General features: G+C 47.1%; 2 protein-coding genes across 4 annotated transcripts; one reads left to right on the top strand and one right to left on the bottom strand.

Moving 5' to 3' along the window:
• Nucleotides 1-3,084: 3,084 nt before the first annotated feature.
• Nucleotides 3,085-8,994, bottom strand: C8H10orf143 (chromosome 8 C10orf143 homolog). The gene is made up of 4 exons (XM_059476779.1): nucleotides 8,894-8,994; nucleotides 6,907-7,047; nucleotides 6,510-6,575; nucleotides 3,085-5,848 (listed from the first exon to the last, which is right to left on the bottom strand). Exons 1-4 carry the CDS (start codon nucleotides 8,960-8,962, stop codon nucleotides 5,819-5,821), a joined length of 306 nt encoding a protein of 101 aa, XP_059332762.1. The 5' UTR covers nucleotides 8,963-8,994; the 3' UTR covers nucleotides 3,085-5,818.
• A 3,299-nt stretch (nucleotides 8,995-12,293) lies between these two features.
• GLRX3 (glutaredoxin 3) lies at nucleotides 12,294-26,273 on the top strand. 3 transcript variants are annotated; one of them, XM_059476842.1, is made up of 11 exons: nucleotides 12,294-12,409; nucleotides 14,660-14,768; nucleotides 17,030-17,104; nucleotides 19,270-19,486; nucleotides 20,343-20,515; nucleotides 20,613-20,674; nucleotides 22,007-22,064; nucleotides 22,773-22,825; nucleotides 23,574-23,613; nucleotides 24,289-24,381; nucleotides 26,043-26,273. In XM_059476842.1, exons 1-11 carry the CDS (start codon nucleotides 12,342-12,344, stop codon nucleotides 26,091-26,093), a joined length of 999 nt encoding a protein of 332 aa, XP_059332825.1. In that variant the 5' UTR covers nucleotides 12,294-12,341; the 3' UTR covers nucleotides 26,094-26,273. The 3 variants fall into 3 exon arrangements, with proteins under 3 accessions (XP_059332825.1, XP_059332824.1, XP_059332826.1); XM_059476841.1 differs by lacking the exon at nucleotides 12,294-12,409 and adding an exon at nucleotides 12,616-12,815; XM_059476843.1 differs by lacking the exon at nucleotides 12,294-12,409 and adding an exon at nucleotides 14,362-14,381.
• Nucleotides 26,274-27,581: the final 1,308 nt, after the last annotated feature.

Below are 27,581 nucleotides of genomic sequence, written 5' to 3'. Positions count from 1 at the left end.
ACTGGATTGGTTGGTGAGAATCAGAATATTCAGCACAGAAGAAGATTTATGGTATTGGAACGGGAACCTCGCTCTCTTACCCTTTTACTCTCTCACCCTCTCATCCTCTCTGCCCCTCTCTTCTCTCAGGCCTGCTCTGAGCTGTGGCTGCAGCTTCCAGCAGGGCCCTGCCCCCAGGCCCTGTGCAATAAACCCCAAATCCCAGCAGGGCCCTGCACCCAGGCCCTGTGCAATAAACCCCAAATCCCAGCAGGGCCCTGCACCCAGGCCCTGTGCAATGAACCCCAAATCCCAGCAGGGCCCTGCCCCCAGGCCCTGTGCAATGAACCCCAAATCCCAGCAGGGCCCTGCCCCCAGGCCCTGTGCAATGAACCCCAAATCCCAGCAGGGCCCTGCCCCCAGGCCCTGTGCAATAAACCCCAAATCCCAGCAGGGCCCTGCCCCCAGGCCCTGTGCAATGAACCCCAAATCCCAGCAGGGCCCTGCCCCCAGGCCCTGTGCAATGAACCCCAAATCCCAGCAGGGCCCTGCACCCAGGCCCTGTGCAATGAACCCCAAATCCCAGCAGGGCCCTGTGCAATAAACCCCAAGTTCCAGCCCTGCCTCAGAGATCTCTCATGACCGTCCTACCCCCCATGCTCCCACACTGTCCCACCTCAGGGGTGCTGTCCCCTCCTTCCCCAGCCCCTGCTCTCCCCTGGCTTTATCCCCTCTGCATTCAGGGAAGGATCTCTGCCCCCCAGTCCCAGATTCCCAGCAAATCCCAGGCTCCAGGGGCTGCCTGGGCACGGCACAGCTGCAGAGGGAGCGGGGCTGTCCCTGTTTGTCTGGCACTGGAGGTGCCTCCAGGTTCATAAATCTGTATGCAGTAGTAGGGGTTCTCCACCAGCAATTCATTTTAATTATGTGAGACATAAAAAGACCACCTACAGATGAGACAATACAGCTGTAAGATTCTCAAGGTTACTGTGGGGAATACTTCATAACTGAAGTATGTTTTCCCCGAGGAATTTGACTACCATTTGATTTAATTTTTAATTTTTACATTTTAATCAAAAATAGATCAAATGGTGGTGTTCTCCCCTGGGAACCATACTTCAGATATGAAGCAGTCCATGTTCCTTTTAAATATGTAAAGCTGCCATTTATGTATAACTCATGAATGACACCCTGTGTTGCAAGCAAATATCACGCGTCGATTTCGGGATCGTGGCAGTAACAACACCATAATCACACCAAAACACCCAAACATCCCCCAGCACAGGGCCTGCAGCACCCAGGGAGGCCCTGGCAGCCCATCCTGCCCATCCTCAGGGGAGGGAAGAGCCCCAGGGATGGAGGATGTGCCCATGGAGGTTGTGCTGGTACCCGTGGGGTGGAGAAGCAGGGCAGGAGCAGCCTTGGGGAGTCAGGAGCAGAGTTTGGGACATCAGAGCCAGGCACGGCTTCTCCAGGCTTGGGACAGGCTGGACAGGGACTGGGGACAGGAATGGAGGGACAGGACCCATGGAATGGCTTCAAGCTAACAATGAGTACATTCAGATGGGAGATTGGGAATTGGGAATTTTTCCCTGGCAGGGCTGGATGGGATATTGGGAATTGTTCCCTAGCAGGGCTGGGTGGGATATTGGAAGCTGGGAATTGTTCCCTGGCAGGGTGGGCAGCCCTGGCACAGGTGCCCAGAGCAGCTGCGGCTGCCCCTGGATCCCTGGCAGTGCCCAAGGCCAGGCTGGACATTGGGGCTGGAGCACCTGGGACAGTGGGAGGTGTCCCTGCCATGGCTGGGGTGGAAAAAGATGAACTTTGAGGTCCTTCCAACCCAAAGCAGGCTGGAATTGTAGGAATTTGACTCACTGGGCCCAAGAAGAGGATCTGTGTGGAGCTCCCCTCACCCTGTGGTTGGGACTGACTCAAACACAAAACTTGGGTTCCTTCTACAGTAACAGTGGCAGGTAAAGGGAACTCCATGGCTTTTCAGGCTGGAATTCTGTGACAATAAACAGCCTCAAGCTGTGCCAGGGGAGGTTCAGGGTGGATCTTGGGGAAATTCCTTCTGGAAAGGGCTTGAGTGCCCATCCCTGGAGGGTTTAACGGCCCTGTGCAGGTGGAACTTGGGGACATGGACAGTGGTGGCCTTGGCAGGGCTGGGAAGGGTTGGATTTGATGGGCTCAGAGCTTTTCCAACCTGAGCAATTCCGTGACTCTGTTGCTTCTTCTTGGCATTTTTTATTTTTCTGCGTTTTTAAACATTGCGGCCGCTGCTTCTTTTGCTTCCTTGAGGAGAGCTGGGAACAGCTCGGGAGGGCAGAGGAACGGCTGAGGAATCCTGCTGTCCCAAGGCTGGGGGGGCTGCTGGAGCCCTGGCCAAGCCCCCGGGCACCCCTGGGAATGACAATTCCTGCCTGTGCAGGCATTCCCAGGAAAATCCCTTTGCCCAAAGCCCCAGCCCTGGTGCTGCTCAGAGCCCCAGAGCGGGCACACAGGCACCTGGGTGCAAGTTGGGTGTGGGAGGAAATGCCCAGTGTGAGTGTTAATTGGTAATTACCTGCAGCAATCAAGGCAAAGGCAGAGTTATTTATGTGGGACTCTGAATCGGGGTATCACACCACGCTCCCAGGAGAGGGCTGAGGTTTTAAGCAACTAATTTAGACATAAACACCATGGATTTGAAATCTATTCAATAAATTATAACATCTAAAATAAACAAAAAATATATTAACTGTATATATATATATATATAGACACAGTTAACTACATATATATACATATATATATTTAAATATATTAACAGTATTTATTTCAAGTCTTGGCTTATCAAATCCAGGTTGCCTTTAAACCCCACTTATCCCAATATTTTGATTTTCCATCTTCTTTTGGCAGTCAAGATGCCAAGTGGACCTGTAATTACCATCAAATTAATGAAGTCAGCACCTAAACCTACTACAAAGATTTTACATGACATAAATAATATATTTATTCTCCTAATTCTTATTATTCTCATGATAAAATATTTATTCTCCTCATCAGAGGTTTTATTTACCTTTATTCCTCAGAAATCACTCATGGAATGACACAACCAGACAATTTTATGCTGCAGCCAAAGTGGTGTTTAATGCTTCTGCTTTTGTAAGGAACAATTTACAAAATACAAAGTTAAAAATAAGAATTAGATCCTTTAAACCTGAATTAAAAACAGGCCAGGGGCCTTTCTCTCTATATAAAGGTAAATAAAGCATCACTGGTTATTCTTTGTACAAACCACAGCAGCAGGAAATAGAAAATTTATATATATTTTTTCATCATGAAAACAAAATTTCAGAGTTCTACAAGGCATACAAAAATAACTCTGTGGTTCCACTGCAGATTTGACACAAATCTGCTTGAAAGGAATATTCACTGCCCCAGCCTGCGCCAGCTTAATGATCCTGGAAAATCCCAAAATAAATTACAAACACATCTATTTAAAAAAGTATCACCATTAAAAGCCTTCAGTGGAGCAGACAATTAAACTCCAATTTGCTGACTGATTTAAAAAAAAGCACTCCTTGCCCTGTTGGAAAACAGGGAGCCAGGAATCACATCTGAGAGGAAATGTAAAGGGCTGAAAGGGTTTAGCTCCTGCCAAATCACTCAAGTGTGACAAGTAATGATTAGGACTGGTCGAAAATTGGGTAAATACAGTCAAAATTTCAGGTGTGAAATATTGACTATATTTAGTCAAAATATAGTCAAAATTTTGAAATTTTTGCCACAAACACTGGCATTTTAAATGCCAAACAAGGATTTTAAATTCTTGCCACAAACAATGGGAAATCCTCATTAAATAAATGAGAAGCACACAAATACTGAGTTGCTCATGTAACACGTGAGGAAATAAATCTAAAAGCAGACCTGCACTAAATATGCATCCATATTCTGGTTATAAAATAAAAGTTCCAAAAAATCCCATTAAAATTCTGCTGCAGCCAGCCCTAGGATTCACCATGACACTTCCAACAAATGCTGGAAAAGCAGGAGAATTTAAAAGCATTTTAAATTCTTGCCACAAACCCCAGCAGGAGCAGAAGGAAAACCAGAAAGGAACCAGCTGGCTCTTGGTTTCACCCCAGATCCAAGTGTAAAGCAAACAGAGGAAATGTTGACACAGGTATCTGTGAACTCCTGAACACGATAAAATGGGAGTTATTTAAAGCAAAACCACTTTTTGCTTTGATAATCCGTGTTCTCCCTGTGCTTTAAACTTAAGCCCATACTTTTGCCTGATGTATTCTGGCAGGAAACTCTTCCATCACAGACTCTGAGTCCAGTTTTGGTATTTCCTTCTTTGAACACCTGAAATTTTGACCATATTTGACCAATTTTTGACCAGTCCTAATCATGACTTGTCACACCTGAGGTTTTGAGTGATTTTGCAGGATCTAAACCTTTTAGCCCTTTACGTTGAATCAGATATTTCAGCTTTTGCTGCATAGAAACTGCTGTTTATCCACTTTGTTTTTTAAAATACTGCTTTGATTACCAGGATTTTTAAAAGACAAGAGTGGGGGATATAAAAATGAATTCCCCACAAATTCTGACCCCTGGATCAAGTATGTAAATACTAACTTGAAAGTATTTATTCTTAATTTAACTAAAATTTTTATTGGCTTGGAGGAAACTTATTTTTTAAACCAAAATCTGAATGCTAATTAAGTGCAGGTCTGCTTTTAGATTTATAACCTCGTGTATTACTTAATTAAACTCAGTATTTATGTGATATTAATTTATTTAATGAGAATATCTCAACTCAGTGCTGACTCCAACTCCACACACAACATGGGAAGGTTTCAAGGACTGCAAAAAACCTTTGCCTGAGGATTTTGCAATCTGATAACCCCAAAATTAACCTTTCAGAGGTTAATTAACCTGTCCTTAGATTTGTGCCAGTAAAAGCCTGCTGGGTGACGAGGTCAAGCCTTTTAAAACAGATTTTTTTGGGATTTAAAGGGAAGCTTCAATGGGATTTTTCCTGGACTTCACAGCTGCAAAGCCACTTAAAAATGAAAATTTGTGTCCTCCCATTGCTGCCTGCGGCCCTGCACAAGGAGGATTTTCCAAAAGAGCTTTTCCAAGGGGGTCAGGGCTGTTGGGAAAACCTTTGGAATCAACACAAGCTCTGGCCCAGACCCAGGTGAAGCCTGGGCCCACAGCCAGCTCAACTTAATCAATGTAAAACATTAAATTAGCCCTTTCTTGTCCTTCTAAAACAAATTTTAAGTTACCTAAACATGAAATCAGCCTTTCCTTTTCCTTTTAAAACAAATTCTGCACTACCTAAACATAAAATCTGCCTTTTCTTGTCTTTTTTAGACAAATTCTAAGTTATCTAAACATGAAATCTGCCTTTTCTTGGTTTTTTAGACAAATTCTGCACTACCTAAACATGAAATCTGCCTTTCCTTGTCCTTTTAAAACAAATTCTGAGCTAAACATGAAATCTGCCTTTTTTTTTGTCCTTTTAAAATGAATTCTGAGCTACCTAAACATGAAATCAGCTTTTCATTGTCCTTTTTAAACAAAAATCTGAGTTACCAAAATATGAAATAATAATTTTCTTGTCCTTTTCAGACAAATGCTGAGTTACCTAAACACGAAACAATCCTTTCCTTGTCCTTTATGGACAATTCTGAGTTCCCTGAGGAGCAGAGGGTTTTGGGCAGGGGGGCAGGTGCAGGGTTGGTGCCCAGGGCGGGATGCTGAGGCAGGCAGGAGCCAGGAGCAGCTGCACCCTGGGGACCCCAGCAGGAAATCAGAGCTGCTCCTCTGCTCCTCTCCTGTTCTAGGAGCCCAGGATGTGACTGAAGTGGCCCTGCAATGAGAAAACCTCAGGTCACTACACAGGAGCTTGGCAAAAAGGCTTTTCCTCGCTCTTCGTTCTCAAATTTTATTTGAAATCGCTGAGCACCACCACAAATATTCCCTTTTTTTCCTCTAGAAATGAATGGAAATAAACTAACACAATCAGTGTCTGCTCAGTCACAGCTCCTGATGGAAACTTTGATGGAAACTTTGCCTTTAATTCCATAAATCAGAGATTTTGCTATGAACATCCAGCATTTCCTCATTTTGGCTCTGGGAGGAGCAATATTTTCAATACTTTATCTATTCCTCAGAAAGGAAATATCCAATTACAAAAAAAAAAAAAAGGAGATGGAATGAGATTCCTGAGTATTTTGTTATGATCCAGTAAATCAAGGACAAGTAAAACTGGGTAGGGAAAGTGATATGTTATTGTTTCTTTCAGTTACTTCCCAAATTCTGCTTTTCAGAGAGAATTTGAAAAATGTGTTGAGAATTTCCAGTTTTTCCAACTGCTGCTGGAAATATTAATTTGTGCTCTGCTGAAATGCTAAATCCATCTCCTTTATTTTTAATTTCCACACTTTATCCCCGAGCAATGCAATTGTGGAGGTTATTAACTTCATGTTTTAATGGGGAACAAGCCCCAGTCACCTTTGCCCCACACTTACAGATTCTCCAGCAACACATCTTGGGCAGGGTTGGGAAATGCCTTTGCTCCCATGGTTTTCCAAAACCTGAGGAACAAAAAAAAACACAAATTCATCAAAATGAAGGGAAGGGAAAAGGGAAGGGAAAAGGGAAGGGAAAAGGGAAGGGAAAAGGGAAGGGAAAAGGGAAGGGAAAAGGGAAGGGAAAAGGGAAGGGAAAAGGGAAGGGAAAAGGGAAGGGAAAAGGGAAGGGAAAAGGAGAGGGAAAAGGAGAGGGAAAAGGAGAGGGAAAAGGAGAGGGAAAAGGAGAGGGAAAAGGAGAGGGAAAAGGAAAAAAGAGGGCAATTACTTGCAGTTTTATGATAAAATGTACCTGAGAAATTATTTTGTAGCCAAGCCATGGGCAGTGGGTACTCACCACAGAATTCTGCTTTGCCTTTGCAGCCCAGGGAGCAGAGTCAGGGAGGAGTTTCTGCCTGGGATCCAGGTCCATGGCACAGTCCCTGAGCTGGGCAGCAGCCTGCCCTGGGATGGTGTCCAGCAGCCTGCACAGCCGCTTCTGCAACGGCAAAGGCAGCGCTGGCAGCTCTGTGCAGCACAGGCTGGGCCTCCCAGGGGTCACACAAACACTGGGGAGAACACCAGAACAATGGGGCACTAGGGCAGAGCCCCAAGGTTTGGGGTTCCCACTGCCCCTCGTGCTGGGAGAGCAGGAATTCTGTGTCTCACACCTCTCTGTGCCCACAAAGTGCAGGAATTCTGTACATCGCATCTCTCTGTGCCCCTGGGAGCAGGAATTCCGTACCTGGCAGGAATTCTGCACCTCACACCTCTGTGTGCTCCTGGAAGCAGGAATTCTGCACCTCACACCTCTCAGTGCGCCCCTGGGAGCAGGAATTCTGTGTGCCACACCTCTCTGTGTGCCCCACAAAGAGCAGATATTCTGTACCTGGTAGGAATTCTGCACCTCACACCTCTCAGTGTGCCCCTGGGTGCAGGAATTCTGTACCTCACACCTCTCTGTGTGCCCCACAAAGAGCAGACATTCTGTACCTGGTAGGAATTCTGTACCTCACACCTCTCTGTGTGCCCCACAAAGAGCAGACATTCTGTACCTGGTAGGAATTCTGTGTCTCACCCCTCTCTGTGCCCCAGTCTCATGCAATCCCTGGCAAAGGCATCTCTGAGCCTCCACCCCAGCAGGACTAGGCATGGTGCTGATCCAAGGAATTGTGCTGAAGGAGTGATTAAACCCAGGAAACAGAAGGGGAAGTGATCCCAGTGACGGGAACACCCTTGGAGAGGGGATCTGTGCGTTCCCCGAACACTGGCGCCTTTTCCCAGTGCTCCTCCATGCACTCCCTGCTCCTGGAGCTGTGCCCAGCACTGAGGGGTGCAGGGCTGTCCTGAGAGCCCAAGCGCTGGGCTGAGCCCTGCCAGGGCCCTGTGACCCCTCGCAGAACCAGGGGCTCCCCAAAATGCTGCTCTGAGCAGCACGCTGGCACTGGGCGGGTTAAACTGCAAATCCACGGAAAACACCACAGAAAATCCACACAGAAGTGGAAACTCCAGAAGAACGTCCGTGGAAAGGGACCCCAGGGCTCCTTGGAAGTGCCCAGCAAATCAACACAAGCATGGGAATTACAAACTGACCCAGATTTAGGGCCTGAATTCCAGAGAGACACTCACACACTTGGGATGTTCTTCCCCAAACTTTGTTTAAGGAATCCCAACATTCCATCTCTTCCTCCAGGAAGAGGGTGTGCTGGCACAGAACTAACAGACTACTGAAGCACAGAAACAGAATTTAAAGCTGGAGTAAGTTAGGGAAAACAAAAAAAGGATCATAAAAAAAGAAAAAAAAAAAAAAAAGGGAAAGTACCGGGAAGAAAAAAAAGAAAAAAACCCCAAAAACCAAAGGGAAAAAAAAAAAAAAAAGGGAATGAAAGAAAGGGAAAATAAGTGAAAAGAAAAAAGGAAAAAGAAAAAAGGGAAAGAAAAAGGAGAAACAGTAATTGAAAAGGAATAAAGGAAAAGGAAGAAAGGAAAAACGAGAAATTCAAAAGCAAAAAAAGGAAAAACCAAAGAATTCAAAAAGAAAAAAGGAAAAGGAAGAAAGGGGAAAAGACATTAAAAAAAGGAGGGGGGAATAAAAAGGGAAAGAGAAAACGCGTCAAAAGAAAGAATGGAAAATCAGGAGAAAAAGCAAAACCCCGAAGCCTGTTGAGCTCAGTCCCTGGCCCGGCCGTGCCCGCTCCCGAGCCGGCACCGCCCGCGACAGTCGCGACACGGCCCGGGCGGCGACGGGATCGGCACGGGCACCGGGCCCTGCCCCAGCCTCTGCCCGATACCCGATACCCGGTCCCGGTCCCATTTCCCATTGCCCATCCCCGTTCCCGACTCACGCATTCCGGCTCCCCGGCTGCCCCCGGCCCGAGCGCCGCACGCCGGCCCCGCAGCGGCACCGCGGCCATGGCGGCACCGGCACCGCCCCGGGAACCGCCCCGGGAACCGCCCCGGGAACCGCCCCGGGAACCGCCCCGGGAACCGCCCCCGGAACCGCTCCCGGAACCGCTCCCGGAACCGCCCCCGGAACCGCCCCCGGAACCGCCCCCGGTACCGCCCCCGGTACCGCCCCCGGTACCGCCCCCGGTGCCGCCCCCGGTACCGCCCCCGGTACCGCCCCCGGTACCGCCCCGGCAACCGGTATGAACCAGGATCCACCCCGGGATCCGCCCCTGTAACGCGGTCCCGCGGTGCGCCCCTGGAACCACCCCTGGAACCACCCCTGGAACCACCCCTGGATACACCCCTGGATACACCCCCGGCACCGGCACCCGCCTCTAGAACCGGGATCCATCCCCGGATCCATCCCCGGCCCGGCCGGGGCTGCGCTGCCGGTTCCGACACGAGCCGGGCCGATGGCGGCCGCTGCCCGTCCATGGCGCAGCGCTGAGCCCGGCCCCGACCGGAGCACGGCATGGGCACACCGGACCCCCGCCTGTTGGCACGGACAGGGTCTCTGGAAAATCCTTCCCTTAGCGTGTTTCCTCCTGGGAAGCTGGGAGGCCTCAGGAACAAAATGCAAACAATGGTTATCTGCTGCTGTGGGATGCAACAGGTGCAGCTGGGATTGGTCTCATGGGGTTGTTTCTAATTAATGGCCAATCACAGTCAGCTGGCTCGGACTCCCTGGCCACTCACAAGATTTTATTATCATTCCATTCTTTCCTTTGCTTTCAAGCCTTCTGATGAAATCCTTCTATTCTTTTAGTATAGTATTTTAAAATATTATTATTATAGGTCTATATATTATTTATTATATGTATTCATTATATATATTAATTATATTTATATATTATTATAGTTTCATATATATATTTTATATAAAATATATATTTTTATTTATATACAATATATTTATATTTAATTATCTTAATATTAGTAGCATAGTTTTTAATATTCTATATAATGAAATATATAATAATAAATACATAATATGAAAATATAATTAATAAATACATTAAATATCTAATATTTAATATATTAATATTAAATTAGAATATTAAAAATACTTTATTTTATATCTTGTTTATTGTGTTTATTTATATATTATACTATTATTATAGCTTTATATATGGTATATCATTTTATATAAATATATAATAATATGTTTATATTATTGGTATAGTTTTTTTTTTAATATTATGTATCATAAAATAATAACCCAGCCGTGTGAAACGTGGAGTGAGATCCTCGTGTCCTCCCTCCCCCTGGACCCTGTGAGCACCAGCCCAGACTGCCCACGCCGAGTCCTTGCAGCTTCCCTGCAGTGTTGCGGTGTGCTGTAATGTCCCATTTTGGCCTTCCAGGTCACTTCCCCAGGTGTGCCTATACGTCTCTCCCTTCCCCCTTGCCCCCATGCTGAGTGAGTCCTGTCACTCAGACTTAGCATTCCAGCAAGGCGTCGTGTGGTTGGTCAAGTTCAAAGGATGCCCCTCAGGCCCAGGGGTCATTGGCCTGTCTGGGTGTCATCCCCCCCTGAGACCCTGCCCCTCTCACCTGGTTGGTGGCTCACCTGTACCTCCCCTCCCCCTGTCCCTGAGCTTAAAAAGGTCATCAGACCATGCGGTCAGGGTTCTGTTGGAGCAAGTCCTCACGTTCAGACCTCTGTAACCATGGAATAAACCTCTGGACATTAAACCCTCCAGCAGAATCCTCTCCTTTTTCTCTTCACCATCACCTGAAGCTAGTCCTCCTGAGGTAACGGGGTTCCAACAAGCCTGGACTTGTTCAGTGCCCAGCTGCAACCACCAGCAAGCCAAGGTATCTCTGGGCTGACACACCGCAGTTGCTGCCTTTGGCCCAGCAGCGAGGGTCAGACTGGCCCAGGCACAATCTAACTGGTAATATTGGGAGCTTTTTTTTTCCAATACTGCAGTGTCCGAGCCAGGCTCCGTCTGGGCTGCAGAACTGCAGCTGGTGGGGGCAGACTGAGCTCTGCCCTGGCTCCCCGGCCCGTCCCTGTGGAGCAGCGTCCCCGCCTCTCCCTTGCCCGGGAGCCTGCAAAGGGCTCGGCTCTGATTTACGGGGCACAGCTGGAGCTGACGTGGGCGCAGAGGGAGCAGATTTATTGCCGGGGGTTCCGTCTGTTCCGTTCTGAGCGGAACCGTGGCACGGAGCGTGGGCATCCACCCCGTAACGCCTGCCCCCAGAGCCTTGGGATTGCCTCTGCTGAATTCTTCACAGCCCAAACCCACCCTGCTTGCTTGGAACTCACCGGGAACGGGACTGGGACAGGAATCCCAAAAGAGAGCCCCAACCCCAGGAGCCGGTGCAGCAGCAGGAATTCCCTGGAATTTTCCATGGAAGCCTGGTGGGACACAGGGGGAATGTCCACAGCAAAGCTCTGCGGGGTGGAGAACTCCAAGGGCAAAAGGGTTTCCCGCTGGAAAATAGGTTTGTTTGTGGAATTCCCGGGATTGGCCTCAGGGATGGATGGGATGTTGGGAACCAGGAATTGTTCCCTGGCAGGGTGGGGAGGTAATCAGAGTAAGAAAAATTTTGGACAATTTGGATTAGGACAATATGAGACAGTACAGACAAAGAGTTATGGACGTACAGGTACCTTTTCTGGGCAGCACGGCCCGAAAAAGGCCCCACGTTAACAGAGGATTAACCCTAAAAACAACGGCCTGTTGCATATGCATACAGCTCATCCATGATGCATAAATCCCATTCAAACACAGGATTCTGCCTGGGCAGTGTCAGCTCCTTCCTCTGAAACCTAACGGCGTCTGCAGGGCTGAGCAAGGCGGGAAGAAGTTCATTTATTCTGATTATGGAGCAATAAATGCTCTTTCTCTGAAAGATTCAGGTGTCCTGTGGCTGCTGGCTCACTGCGAGTCCTTTCTTTGGGAAATAAAGTATCCTACATAGCATCGTTTCTATTTTACCATTTCTTATAACCTAAAACTATATTCAACACACTACTTAAGATAATTAATACAGCATCACTTTCTAACACAACACATATAATACTCATTTGAATATCTGCCAAAAGCCAACCATAGAATACGCATTTTTCACAATTACCAACTGTTTCACAACAGTTTTTAACGCGTTTTTAACAATTGGAACGGCACGGCCGGCACGGGGCACACGTGACAGGGGGAGAGCACGTGACACAGACGGAACACGTGACACGGGAAGGGTACGTAGGGCGGGGATGACACGTGACACGGGCGGGCCACGTGAGGCAGGCGGAAGCGCGTGCCCAGGGCGGGCGCACGTGACCCGCGGTTGCCGCCACGTGACCGGCGCTGACCCACGTGTCCCTGGCTGGTCCCGGCCATGGCGGGCGCGGTGGCGGCCGCGGGCTCCGTGGAGCAGTTCCAGAAGCTGCTGCAGCGCCCGGACCGGTGAGGGGACACCGGGGGAGAGGGGGGGAATGCGCCCGTGCCTGTGTCCCTTACGGGGGCTGCCGTCCCGCCGTGCCGTCTCTCAGTCTCCTCCACGGGGGCCATCTCCGCCTGCCAGCCCTCGGTGCCGTCCGTTGGGCCCGTGCCGGTGTCACCTCTGTGGGGGCAGCCCGGGTTCCCCATCCCGGTGTCCCGTCCCTCGATGTCATCCTGGGTTCCCCATGCCCTTGTCCAGTCCCTCGGCCCCGTCCGTTGGGGCCGTGCCGGTGTCACCTCTGTGGGTGCCGGCCCGGGTTCTCCATCCCGGTGTCCCCTCTTTGGGTCCCTCTTTGGGTGCCATTCCGCCGTCCCCTCCCGGTCCCCGCGGGGCACAGCTCGGGAGGGGCCGGTGCTGCCGCAGCGCCCGGTAAAACCTGCGAGGGGAAGATAAAAACCCCAAAACGGGGACAAACCGAGCCCCAAACTGCGCAAAGGCCGGGCTTTGGCCAGGCTTAGGCTCAGCTTAGGCTCGGGCTTTGGCCAGGCTTAGGCCGGCCTTTGGCTCGGCTTTGGCCCAGCTTTGGCCAGGCTTAGGCTCGGCTTTGCTCGGCCTCTGCCAGCCCCGCGTTCCCCTGGCTCAGCTCTCGGAGGTACCACCCTACAGCAGCTCCTATCGCAGGGAATTTGGGGCTAAATTGGGCGAATCGGCTGGAAAATCCCATAAACCAGAGCTGCCCTGAGAGCTGGGATTGTCCTCCAGGCGCTGGAGTGTCACCAAAACCAGCGGGACATTGCAGAGGGAACAGCGGCGAAATTTCAGTGGGAACAGCAGTGACATTTCAATGGGAACAGCAGTGACATTGCAGTGGGAACAGCAGTGGCTAATTAATGGAAACAGCAGTGACATTGCAGTGGCATAGCGATAGGAACAGCAGTGACACAGCAATGGGAACAGCAGTGATGTTTCAATGGGAACACCATTGTTTGGGTGTTCATTGACACAGAAGTGGCTCTGAATTATTCATCTCCCGTCCAGAGTCTCATTAATATGGTTTTGTGCTCTGTGATTAATGACAGGCTCTGCTTTTCCTACAACCCCAGGCTGGTCTGGGACCTGCAGGCCCATCCAGGGACACCTTGCAGTGTCCCAGGCTGCTCCCAGCCCTGTCCTGAGCAATCCCAGCAGGGATCTTGTGCTGCTACAATTTACAATGAATTTCCATTATTTAGGGATAAAAGACATTAAGTGGCTGCTGTGGGATGGGTGACTTGATTTCTCTGTTTTTCTAAGTAAATTCATATCAGTACATTGAATCTTTAATTCCTTATTCCCACTCTCTGGTGGGTTTGACCTCTGTGAAGATGGAGAATGGAATTGAGAATTCCAATATCTTGTCACTGCTGTCATCCCATGGGAGCTGGTACCCAGTGGGATGGGATTTCTGTCACACCTTTAAATGCTGTGTGGAGCCAATCCCAAACATCCCAGCAAACTGCAATAAGGAGTTGGAGCTAATGCCAGCAGAAAAATAACATTGCAGTGTGACAGGCTTTGTGCTGCATGGGCTCAGAATGTTCCTGGGAAAGGAGAACTCCTGGCTGTGCTTTAAAGGGTTTTTTAATCTCAGGTGATGCCTCAGGTTTGGCTTTTCTCTGTTTCCCATTCTGTGCTGCTTTAGTGTGTGGGGCTGGGCTCACATCAGGGATGCTGAGCTCTGTGCACAGAGCAGGGACACAAAACAATTCCTGCTCCAGCTGGGCACCAAGGACAAATGACCCAAATCTCAGCCCAGGAGCACAAACCCCGTGGGCTGCAGAGAGAAAAACAAGCAGGGTGGGACTGCAGGGCTAAAGCTGGAATGGGACAATGAACTGCAAGGTGCAAATGGAGCAGAACTGATCCCAGGGACAGAGCCCGTGCCCGGCCGTGCATTTTGGGGCCATTTTGGTTCATCTTGGGTGCAGCCCTGGCTGGGCTCTGGTGCTGCCCAAGGTGGGTCCACGGAGGAGATGCTTGGAATCAATCCCTGCTGTATTCTGTGACTCTGCCCAGCCTCTGCTCTGGGGCAGCAGGTGGTGGGGATTGATGGGTTTTTATGGAGTGCCCATCCCTGCGTTGTCCAGGGAACTCCTGAGGTGGCACTCAGGGCTCTGGGGACAAGGTGGCTGTCGGGCCCCTGGATGGTGGTTCTGGAGGCCTCTCCCAGCCCCAGGGGTTCCCTGATGCAGGTGTTTTTGGCAGCTGTCCCCAGGAGTGCTGTTTCTCCCCAGGTCCCTGGTGGTGGTGCACTTCTGGGCGCCGTGGGCTCCGCAGTGCGCGCAGATGAACGAGGTGATGGCAGCGCTGGCACGGGAGCACAGCCAGGTCACCTTCGTGCAGGTGAGCAGGGACAGCCCTGGGGGGAGCAGGGACAGCCCTGGGGGGAGCAGGGACAGCCCTGGGGGAGCAGGGACAGCCCTGGGGCAGGGAAATGTTCCAGAACAGGGGCAGGTTCCCCTTGGGGTGCCTCTGGGGCCTCACATTTCTAATGCCCCTCTCACATCTGGTATCCCAGAGGTGCTGCTGCCATCAGGGATGGGCTCAGACTGAGAATCCTGGAATGCTGTGGGTGGAAAGGGACCCCAAAGCTCATCCAGGGTTATCCCAGAGGCGCTACCATGGCAGGAAATCCTGGAATGCCTTGGGTGGGAAGGGACCTCAAAGCCCATCCAGTGTTATCCCAAAGTGCTGCTGCTGTCAGGGATGGCTCAGACTGGGAATCCTGGAATGCCTTGGGTGGGAAGGGACCTCAAAGCCCACCCAGTGCCACCCCTGCCATGGCAGGGACACCTCCCCCTGTCCCAGGGTGCCCAGCCTTGGGGATGTTCCTGGTAAAGGGATCTCAGGGTTACCACAGGGTTCCTGTGGCTAAAATGACCCTTCAGGAAGGTGAGTTCAGCCCCTGCAGGGTTGTCACTCTGCTTTGTGAGACCCTCTGCACATCCCACTGGGATCCAGAGGAAGGAATTCCCTTCATCCACGTGCTGTTGGTTTTAAACCAAATTTCTCTGGTTAATGAGGCACTTGTGGCACGATGAGGGCAGGGAGCAGCCAGCTGTGTGTGAGTATTTTAATGGGATTTTTACAGCCTTTAGGATGTGTGTGTGGGTTTCTTTAATGATTCCTCTCAGTTGGTATTTGTAAAACAGGTCAGAATTATTTTAATGGTGCTTTATGACTTAGAGCTTCAAAAGACTAATTTTCCACTTATTGCAGATTCAAGATGCTTACATTTGTCTAGAGTTTAGTAGCTTTTGCTCAGCCCAACAAAGTCTGGAATCTCTCAGTTGCCTTTTTGTTATTCCTATATCATTTATTTATGACCTTTATTTTTCAGCTGTAATTTATATTTTAATAATGAGGTTCCAAAGTCATCCAGGGCTGTGAAACCAAGGTGGTGGCACTTCTTTTCCCAACTCCCTCCTCCCAGCAATTTTAATATTACTGGTGTTCTTGCTCAGAGAAAATGAGCTGATGGAAATTCTTGGGTGAATTTTACTGGTACATTTTGGAGGGAGGAGCTCCTCCAGAGGAATATATTTGATTTTGGCAGTTCTTGGTGGGATTTTTGTATTCCAGCCTGCCTTTGAATTGGCAAGCACCTGTTACCTCCTTGGATGCTTGGTTGAAATGAATGTGTTCATATCCCAAGCACTCATAAACAACATTTTGGGAAGCTGTGCCAATGAGAGCAAGTTCCTGAAATATGAAATGAAATCTCTTCTGTGTTATGTGGAACGTAAATACCCAAGCAGGAAATTTTACTGGGAAAGAAAATTAGTATTAGTGGTGGAAGTCATCATTTGCCCCTGGAAAAAGAATCAATAATTGGAATTACCTATTCTCTTTCAATTATGTATAAGCTTTCAGTTCAGTTTCAGTTGGATGTAAGCTTTCATTTTCTAGCTGCAGTTTTGCAGTTGATTCTGTTGGAGTGGTGATGTGCAGGAGGAGGCTGGGGCTCACTTGTGATGCTCCTGCTTTGCCTCTCTAATTAGTGGGTTCATTAGGAGCCTGCGTAGCTGGAGCTGCTCAAAATCGGAGCCAGTGAAGATAAATGTTCACAGCAAATCCCTCTGTGATGAAAGTGGGAGCAGCAGTCCCAGGCTGGGCACTCAGCAGCCTGGCAGAAGTTGAAAATCACCCTCAGCTGAAGGAGCAGCTCCTTTCCCCTCCTGATTTACGGGGGGCTGTGGTGTCAGGGGTGATGCAGAGCCCCCCAAAGGGGCACAAAAGCACCTCTGTGGTGGTGACATCACTGGGCAGTGATTTATGCCTTCCAATACAGCAGGAGCTGCACAGCAGGGAGAATTTACTGGGTCAGGAGTGCACCAAAAATTTTATTCGCAGCCTCCGGGCGTCTTTTGAAATGTGCAACAAAATAAAAACCTCTGAGGCTGTTCTGACACCGTGGAGTTCAGCGGGGCCATGCAGCCCAGAGAGTCTCATTTAAATGCAAATGGCTCCCAGACTTCAGCAGCAGATCCTGCTTAAATGGATCAAATGCCAGGGAGAACATTCCAGGATTGACACTCGCAGTGAAACTTGAAAGAAGATTATGGAAATAATCCAGGTTTTTTTTTTTTTGGTTTGGTTTTTAGCTGGAAGCTGAGGCTGTGCCTGAAGTGTCTGAAAAATATGGAATTAGTTCTGTCCCAACGTTCTTGTTCTTTAAGGTAAGAGGAAATGGATTTAAGAGGAAATGAATTTAAGAAAAGTGGATTTAAGAAAAAATAGAATCCATGTGGACCCTTAATACTTATACTTGTGTAATACTCTACCAGAACCTTAGGAGCTTTCTCAGTGAGGAGACACCTCTGTAACTGATTGAATTCTATCCAGTGGAACCTAAAAATGGAAATACACATGGTTTTTGCACTTTATGTGCAATTGTTCAGGGCTTGCTTAAGTGCTTCAGGATTCATACATAGCTTTTATTTCACTTGTTGTACTTGGGTCAAAAAATTTACAGCAGCATTTCTTTGTATTGAGGTAGGGGAAAAGACCCAAGTAAATAAAGTAAATATGGTAATAACAGAAATAACAGTTCTGTTTGGGTGCTATTTGCCTGTGATGATAAAATGGATAATATTTTATGAAATAAGTATTTCTAGAGGCAGACTCGGTGCTGTTACTGATGCCTTGCAGTGGCTGCCCAGAACAGAGGCTAGACAAGGTTGAGAGGATAAAGTGGGTGTTTATTAAAGGCCTTCAGTAGGTGCACCTCGGGCACTCGGAGCCTCAGAGGCTACGCCAGGGTGGACCATGCTCAGGGGTCTGTCAGGCAGGTATGAGTTTGGTCTGTTTGTGTATCAGGGGTTAATGCTCCAGTTCAGCTTCAGGTGATGAAGTTATTTACCCCCAGTGTGCTCCTCCCAATTCACTCCTGTTTATACTTTTTGGAGCTGAGGCTGTAGGGTGTCCTTGAGTTTCAGGCCTGGGGGAATTGTTTGGTTTGATCAAAATGTGAGGACAGTTAACTACACTTTGTATGGAGTTCAGAATTAGGCACTAATGCAGCACAGGATCTGAAAACCAGAAAAGCTAAAATCTCTCAGGCATCATTTCCACCAGAAAGGCACAAGCCTGGCAGCACAGCCCCTCCCTGGAAGGCAGGCTTGGCTGGCTGTGTGTGCTGTGCTTGAGCCCAGGCTGGCCTGAAGGCTGTGAGTGCTGTGCCCCCGTGTTTGCAGGGGTCTTATGTTGAGGGAAGAGATGAGGATCTGACTCCATGTTTCACAAGGCTGATTTATTATTTTATTATATATATTACATTAAAACTATACTAAAAACAATAGAAGGAAAAGTTTCATCTCAGAAGGCTGGCTAAGCTAAGAATAGAAAAGCAAGAATGCTAACAAAGGCAGCTGTCTCAGACTCTGTCCGAGCCAGCTGACTGTGATTGGCCATTAATCAGAAACAACCACACCAGACCAATCCCAGCTGCACCTGTTGCATCCCACAGCAGCAGATAACCATTGTTTGCATTTTGTTGCTGAGGCCTCCCAGCTTCTCAGAAGGAAAAATCCTAAGGAAAGGATTTTCATAAAAAGATATCTGCGACAGTGCTGTGCTTTAGCCCAGGCTGGACTGAAGGCTGTGTTTAGCCCACCCTGCCGTGTGTGCTGTGTTTCCCCCTGGCCCTGCAGGCTGTGTGCTGTGTTTCTCCCCCTGCCCTGCAGGCTGTGTGCTGTGTTTCCCCTGGCCCTGCAGGCTGTGTGCTGTTCCCTGCCCTGCAGGCTGTGTTTACCCCTGCCCTGCAGTCTCTGTGTGTTCTGTATTTACCCCCCTGCCCTGCAGGCTGTGTGCTGTGTTTCCCCCGGCCCTGCAGGCTGTGTTTATCCCTGTTCTGGAGGCAGCCCGTGTGTGCTGTGTTTATCCCTGTTCTGGAGGCAGCCCGTGTGTGCTGTGTTTATCCCTGTTCTGAAGGCAGCCCGTGTGTGCAGTGTTTATCCCTGTTCTGGTGTGTGCAGTGTTTATCCCTGTTCTGGAGGCAGTCTGTGTGTGCAGTGTTTATCCCTGTTCTGGAGGCAGTCTGTGTGTGCAGTGTTTATCCCTGTTCTGGTGTGTGCAGTGTTTATCCCTGTTCTGGAGGCAGTCTGTGTGTGCAGTGTTTATCCCTGTTCTGGAGGCAGTCTGTGTGTGCAGTGTTTATCCCTGCTCTGGAGGCAGTCTGTGTGTGCAGTGTTTATCCCTGTTCTGGAGGCAGTCTGTGTGTGCAGTGTTTATCCCTGTTCTGGAGGCAGTCTGTGTGTGCAGTGTTTATCCCTGCTCTGGAGGCAGTCTGTGTGTGCAGTGTTTATCCCTTTCTGAAGGCAGCCCGTGTTGCTGTTCCCTGCAGAACTCCCAGAACGTGGACCGCCTGGACGGCGCGCACGCCCCGGAGCTGACGCGGAAGGTGCAGCGGCACGCGGCGGGCACGGCGGGCACGGCGGGCACGGCCGGCCCCGGGGGCGCTGCCCCTGCCCAGGAGCAGCTGCACGCCCGCCTCAGGGGGCTCATCAACGCCGCCCCCTGCATGCTCTTCATGAAGGGCTCTCCCAAGGAGCCCCGCTGCGGTGAGAGAGCCTGCCCGCCTGCTGGCCCTGCCTGGCACCCAGGGCTGGGCTGTGCCCCCCTGTGCCAGGGTGGGGTCAGCACAGGTGTGAGCCAGGGTGGGCACAGCACGGCCCTGAGCCAGGGTGGGCACAGCTGGGAGCCAGGGTGGGCACGAGTGTGAGCCACAGTGAGCACAGCTGGGAGCCAGGGTGGGCACAGCTGGGAGCCAAGGTGGGCACGGGTGTGAGCCACAGTGAGCACAGCTGGGAGCCAGGGTGGGCACGGGTGTGAGCCAGGGTGGGCACGGGTGTGAGCCAGGGTGGGCACAGCATGGCCCTGAGCCAGGGTAGGCACAGCTGGGAGCCAGGGTGGGCACGGGTGTGAGCCAGGGTGGGCACAGCATGGCCCTGAGCCAGGGTAGGCACAGCTGGGAGCCAGGGTGGGCACGGGTGTGAGCCAGGGTGGGCACAGCATGGCCCTGAGCCAGGGTAGGCACAGCTGGGAGCCAGGGTGGGCACGGGTGTGAGCCGCAGTGAGCACAGCTGTAAGCCCAGCTGGGAGCCAGGGTGAGCCCAGCTGTGAGCCCAGCTGTTTGCCAGGGTGGGGTCAGCACAGCTGTTTGCCAGGCTGAGCCCAGCTGTTTGCCAGCTGTTTGCCAGGGTGAGCCCAGCTGTTTGCCAGGGTGAGCCCAGCTGTTTGCCAGCTGTTTGCCAGGTGAGCCCAGCTGTTTGCCAGGGTGAGCCCAGCTGTTTGCCAGCTGTTTGCCAGGGTGAGCCCAGCTGTTTGCCAGGGTGAGCCCAGCTGTTTGCCAGCTGTTTGCCAGCTGTTTGCCAGGTGAGCCCAGCCGTGCTGAGAGCCCATGGAACTCCCCTGCAGGCTTCAGCAGGCAGATAGTGGAGATCCTGCAGAAGCACGGCGTGGCCTTCAGCAGCTTTGACATCTTCTCTGACGAGGAGGTGCGCCAGGGGCTCAAGTCCTTCTCCAACTGGCCCACCTACCCCCAGCTCTACGTCAGGGGCGAGCTCATCGGGGGCCTGGACATCGTCAAGGTGACACAGCTCAACCTCCCTCCTCGTTGGCCTGCCAGAAATGGCCTTGTCTGGCTTTTTCCAACTCAGTTTTGCTTTTTTCTCCCAATTTCCCCAGGAGCTCGAGGCGTCAGGAGAGCTGGACACAATCTGCCCGAAGGGCCAGAAGCTGGAGGACAGGTGGGGGAATTATTACAATTTTGACTTTTTTTCTATGCTCATAAGGGGAAACCCTCTGTGAATTCCTGCTTTATCAGAAGTGCCTCAAGAATGTATTTACTTACAGAATTCTTGCAGTTTTTCAATGTCTTTTGGGGTTTGCATATTTAAGCCCAAGAATTTTTACTTATATTTGTGGTGTAATTTCTGCTTATAGCAAGAATCTATTTATATATTGATATATATCTATCTATATGTATATCTATTTATGCATTTATATATCTATATCTATTTATATATCTAAATGTATCTATATATTTATAGATATGCCTTTATATTTCTGTATCTATATTTCTGAATTTCTATATTTCTATATCTGTGTATATATTTATAAACACATATCTCTATTTCTATATTTCCATATTTCTATTTATACATCTATATATATATCTACTTGTATATTTATATATCTATATACATCTACTTATATATTTATATATCTGTATCTATAGTGGGATATATAGATATAGATTCCTTCTTGTCTCTCTTTAGGAATTTATTCTTTAAAAATAACTGGGAAAATCATCTTTTTAAGCCTTTTCTGGCTTTATTTGCTACAGATTTCCCAACTCTGGTGTCACTGGAGGGAATCATTGCCTGGTTCTTCTCCCTGCTCAGTGCAATGGAGAAATAATTTAATAAATCCCATGTAAAAGTGGAGATAAATAATAATCCCACCATTGTAAATTCTAGGGATTTATTAATTCCTTCCAAATTTGTCCTGAGGCTTGAGTTACTTTACTTTGAGATTGTTTCACTGAGGCCACAAACCTCAATTAATGCTTTCAGCAGAGATTAAATTGGAGATAAAGATGAGATGGGCTCATCTTTAAAAACTTACTTTTGGTGGCCTTCAAAAATGTACTTTTAAAGCCTTTTAGCCCCTTCCTGTGCTTTTTAAGGAGTTTGTTAAGAAATTAAACATTTTTTGGTCAGTTATTGATGAAAGTTTGCACAGGCAGTGACCCCATTTACACAGAATTGTTTTGCTTGGCACAAACTTTTGAGGGGAGGAAGGGAACGGGAAACATCCTCTGCTTCCCAAAAGGTTTAAAGTTCCCTTTGGGTTTTGTTCAGGTTAAAGTTGTCCATGAGATGTTTTTAGGAGCAGCAGCACCTCTGGGGAGGGTTAAGTGCCATTTTCCCCAGCCTGCTCCGTGTGGGATGGGTTCCTGCTGGGAGTGCATTCCCATCCCAGGGTGGAGTTCTTGGAGATTTATCACTTTGAGTTTTCATTCCCAATTCTGCGTTTTCTTTGGGGTGATAACCAAGGTATTTTATGTCTTTTTCCAGGCTTAAATCCTTGATAAACAAAGCTCCTGTGATGCTCTTCATGAAGGGAAACAAACAGGTAACATGGAATGTTAAAATAAAAAGAAATATTTTTATTTCTTTATTTACTATTTTATTTCTTTATTTATTATTTTATTTTATATTTATTTTCAGAAAATAAAAACTGAATTTTTACCTTGTCCTTCCTTAATTCAAATCAGTCTTGCTGCAATAGTTACTTATCTTTTTATCTGATGCTTCTATAAGCCACAGAACAACCCCTAGTTTTTATTATTACTGAATATTATCTAACTATTAGATATTAATATCTATTAATATAAATATTGATAGAAATAGCTAATGCTTGGATATTATAATAGATATATCTGATATCTTAGGTACCTTATATAATACATATCTATAATGCCTAGTAATATCTAAAAATTGCTGTGTGTTTTTTGTCCTCATGTTAGGAGTTTGCACTGGATATGAATTATTAATTCATTACGATTCTAATTTTAATGAATTTAATTGCAGTTAAATTAATTATAATTAAATTAATTCTAATGATAATAAATATGACAAGTTGCTGTTCTTGTTTATTATGGTGAATCCAGGCATTGATGCCATATTTATTCCATAAATCCATAAAAATCAGGAGGTAAAGGATGGAAAAGGGATTAGGGAGTGGCTCATCCAGCAAAAAATCGGGAATTGCTGCAATGCAGCTGGAATTCCATGGATTTAAAAAAGCAGAGACATTTAATATCTGTGTTTTATGTTTTAGATGGCAAAATGTGGCTTCAGCAAGCAAATCATAGAAATCATGAATAACACTGGGTAGGTAATGGGGTTTGAGTTTGGGGGGCAGTTTTGGGGTAAAAACTGCATTTTATGGAAAATGTGTTAGAAAATGTGAGTGGAATTATTCCTCAAATTTAAGTTTTTATTTTTCAAGAGGATTTCAAGCAGTTCAAGGGTTATCTGAGAATTTTATTGGGGCTTTTTGAGATTATTGAGGAGTTTTTAAAGAATTTTGAGGGTTCCTTCAAGATTTGTAAGGGTTTTTTTTTGAGAATTTTGAAGAGTTCCATTAGAATTTAGAGGAATTTTTGAGGGCTCTTTAAAATTTTGAAGTCTTTTTGTGAGAATTTTGAGGGGTTTTTTTAAGATTTTGAGTATTTTTTCAAGATTGAGGGTTTTTTTTGGGTATTTTGAGGACTTTTTGTGAGAATTTTGAGGGGTTTTGAAAATTTTTAGGGTTTTAAAAAAATCTTGAGTTTTTAGAACTTTGAGGGTTTTTTTAAGAATTCTGAAGGATTTTTGACAACATTGAGGAGTTTTTGATAATTTTGAGGATTTTTTGGAGAACTTTGAGGGGTTTTTCCAGCATTATATGGATTTTTAAAAAACCTTGAGATTTTAGATATTTTTGGGGGTAATTTTTGCCGTTTTTGTGAGAATTTTGAGTTTCTTTACAAATGTTGCAGGGCTGTGTTGCTTTTTGAGCATTTCTTCCCAGCTGCAGTGTGAATAACGTGAATATCCCATTTTTTTAATGAATATCCCATTTTTTCCCTCTCCCCAGCGTGGACTACGAGACCTTTGACATCCTGGAGGACGAGGAGGTAACAGCAGCTGCCCTTCCCTGGGGATCCATTCCCTGCTGCCTTTCCAGGGCCAGCATTCCCAATAATTCCTGTTTGATTTGGCCAGAATTCCCAGTAATTCCTGTTTGATTCCCAGATTTGATTTGGCCAGAATTCCCAATAATTCCTGTTTGATTTGGCCAGAATTCCCAATAACTCTTTGTTTGATTTCCCAGATTTGATTTGGCCAGCATTCCAAATAATTCCTGATTTGATTTCCCAGATTTCACTTGACCAGCATTAATTCCTGTTTGATTTCCCAGCTTTGATTTGGCCAGCATTAATTCCTGTTTGATTTCGCAGATTTGATTTTGCCGGCATTCCCAATAATTCCCATTTGATTCCCAGATTTGATTTGGCCAGCATTAATTCCTGTTTGATTCTCAGATTTGATTTGGCCAGCATTAATTCCTGTTTGATTTCCCATGTCTGATTTGGCCAGCATTAATTCCTGTTTGATTTCCCAGCTTTGATTTTGCCGGCATTCCCAATAATTCCCATTTGATTCCCATGTCTGATTTGGCCAGCATTAATTCCTGTTTGATTTCCCATGTCTGATTTGGCCAGCATTAATTCCTGTTTGGTTCCCAGCTTTGATTTGGCCGGCATTAATTAATGAATCAGTGAATTAATTAATTGCTGTTTGGTTGCCAGGTGCGCCAGGGGCTGAAGTCCTTCTCCAACTGGCCCACGTACCCCCAGCTCTACGTCAAGGGGGAGCTGGTGGGGGGGCTGGACATTGTCAAGGTAGGAGCTGGTTTTATTTGCAATAAAAACTCCATTTATTGCATTTAAAAATTCCATTTATTGGAATTTTCCTGCCTGTCCCCCACTGAACCCCTGCAGCCACCCCAGGATGCTTTTCCAGGGAAAGGAGCTTTAGTTCTCCAATGAGTGACTGGAGAAAGCTCATTTTCACCTCTTTTTTTGCATTTTTCTCGTCCTTAATTTTTCCCTTGATGTTGGTTTTTTACCAGGAAACATTCCTGGGGAAAAGGAAATTTTCTGGGAGTTGTTGGAGCAGCCCCAGAGTTCCCAAATCCTCCTGAGCCCATTCCTGGATGGTTCAGAGCCAATTCCTCAGACTCTGGGACTCCTGGGGATGCCCAATCAATAAATCCCATTTAATTCTGAAAATCCTGGGACTACTGAAATTATAGATTTGTTTGATTTATTTAAGAAGTGTGAGGGATTGCCTCAATTACATAGATTAATTTTATTTACAAAGATTAATTTTACTTCAATTACATAGATTAATTTTATTTATATAGATTAATGTTACTTAAAGTATATGGATTAATTTTATTTACAAAGATTAATTTTACTTCAATTGTATAGCTTTATTTTATTTATATAAATTAACTTTACTTCAATTATATAGATTCATTTTACTTAAAGTATCAAAATTTTTAATCAGTTAACAAGTGTAGGGTTTGCTTCAATTCTTATATAAACTTATTATTGAAATTATTATATAAATAATAATTTAATTTATAGATACTATTTTTACCTAAATTCTGTAGATTAATTTTATTTATGTAGATTAACTATACTTAAATTATATGGATTAATTCTATTTATATAGATTAATTTAACCTAAGGTACATCATTAATTCTGTTTATTTAACAAGTGTAGGGATTTCTTTGATTATATAGATTAATTTTGTTTATATTATATAGATTAACTTAATTTAGAGTTTAATTTTATTTGTTTATTTAGCAAGTGTAGGGGTTAAATCAATAGATAATTTAAGAAGCGTGGGATTTTTTTCAGTGCTCAGGAAGGGGAGTCTTGGGCATTGTGAGATGCTGTAAAATCCTTTTTTCTGCTATTTCAATGTAATTTCTCTCTTTGCATCCTTGGGCTGTTTGAGTTCATGACTTGTATGGGTTGGGTGATTGCTGTCAGTGGTTTAAATGTCATTTTTGAATGCAGCACAGTGAGGATATTGAACTGGAGCTGTTGATTGCAAGGTGGCACAAGAAGAACATTGCACCTTGTGTCCTGCTGCTCCCGAGGCAGCTGCCAGCCCTGCAGTGGGAACTCCAGTCCCCAGCATGGGCAGGGCAGGCTCGGATCCTGAGGAGTTTCAGTTTCTTGTTGGGGTTTGGGGTGGGAAAACAAAACCCACCCATGGCTGGTGAGTTCCTCCTTTGGGGCGTTGGGGAGTTCTGTGCCTGGAATGTCTGGAATTCCACCTGGCAGGAGATCAGGGACACCAGGCAGAGCTTTCAAGGTGTGATTGTCCACTGATTTGTCTTTTTCACTACATTTAGTGAAGAAAGGATTTATAAATCCTTTCTAAATCTCCGAGTGTTGCCCAGGAGGGAGCTCTCTGAGGCTGCCAGGGAATATTTCCTGCTGGAATCCCCTTGGGTCATCCCAACACACCCTTTGTGTCTTTCAGGAGCTGAAGGAAAGTGGGGAGCTGCTGCCTGTGCTGAAGGGGGAGAATTGATGGGGAGAGAAATCCCTGGAACAGCCTGGAACACTTAGAGATTCTCCTGGAGCCATAGACAACTGCACCCTGAGGAGCATCAGGAGGAGAAGCAGACAGGAAATAAACACAAATATTCTCTCTGTGAAAATGGTTTCACTGGGGACACAAAAAGGTCAATTAAAATTCAGTGCTCCAGGATCTGTGGTGTTGGGGTTTCTTTATTTGCACCCCTGTCCATCCCAGAATTATTTCAGGTGAAATTGGAACTTGCTTTTTTTTTGGGCTCAGCTCTCTTTAGGGGAATATTAATGAAGCAACATCTTTTCCTGCCCCCATTAATTGTTTCCATGTCTAATGAACAAGAAGAACACTTTGGGAGCCTTGAGCCAGCACAGCTTTAGGGAGTTATTAATGACCTGCAGCTCTGTCCTCTGCAGGCTCGTTAAGTGGGCACACTAATTGCTGATTTGGGGTGCTCAGTCACTAACATGGGGGGTTTTGGGAAGGTTTCAGTGGTTTTGGAAATGCTGGTGAATTGTCAGGTTTCAGGTGGAGATGACCCCAGGTATTACAAAGTCTCTTTTTTCCCAGCCCCATGGCCGAAGAAGAAGCTGAGATTCCTCAGTTCTGCTTTTCAAGGTTGTTTATTTTCCTTTATCTATTCCATTCTCTCTCTGACCTGCTGAGATCTGTCCAGCAGGTTGGTTTGAGGCACAGTCCCTGCCCATGGGGTGGTGTTGGCTTTTTGTAATAAGAACTGCCTGTACTTTATTTACAATGGTTTCCCAATCCCTATCCCCTATGTCATACAGTCTGTCTCTACTCTGAACAAATCCAGAGGTGCCACCATCACAGCAGAAGATGGAGGACAAGAAGAAGAAGAAGGACAGAATACACCCAGATTCCTCCATCTTGCCTTTGAACCCCCATTCTAGAACCCCAAAATTGTACTTTTCCAAAACCCTACTTTTTCCACACCCTCAGGCTGGTGTTAGCTTTTTATACTAAAAGCTGCCTGTACATTATTTACAATAATTTCCCAATCCCTATCCCCTATGTTAGACAGTCTGTCTGTGCTCTAAACCAATCCAGAGGTGCCACCATCCCAGCAGAAGATGGAGGACAAGGAGAAGAAGGAGGACAGGACACACCCAGATTCCTCCATCTTGAACCCCCATTCTAAATCCCCAAAATTCTACATTTTCACCCTGTGACAAATTCACCGTCATTCTACTCAAACCCCTGTGGCCTGTACCTCCTCACACAAAGTTGGGAATTGTTTCCAGGGGCTGAAATCCAAGGCACAGGTGTGTCTGTGACTCTGTGCCAGGGTCTGGAGTCCCCCGGGGCAGCCGGAGCAATGTCCTGGGTGCCACACTCAGGGATCCTGCGGGGACAGGAGAGCTTTCCTGGGCTGCTCCAGGGCTCCTGCGCTGCTGGATCAGGGCACTGCATTCGGGATCAGTCCCTGGTAAATCCCAAAGCCCCGAACCCTGGCAGGAATCT

The sequence above is a fragment of the Ammospiza nelsoni genome, chromosome 8 (assembly GCF_027579445.1).
Source record: "Ammospiza nelsoni isolate bAmmNel1 chromosome 8, bAmmNel1.pri, whole genome shotgun sequence".
NCBI classification, from domain to species: domain Eukaryota; kingdom Metazoa; phylum Chordata; class Aves; order Passeriformes; family Passerellidae; genus Ammospiza; species Ammospiza nelsoni.
This window is presented reverse-complemented; position numbering and strand designations above follow the sequence as displayed.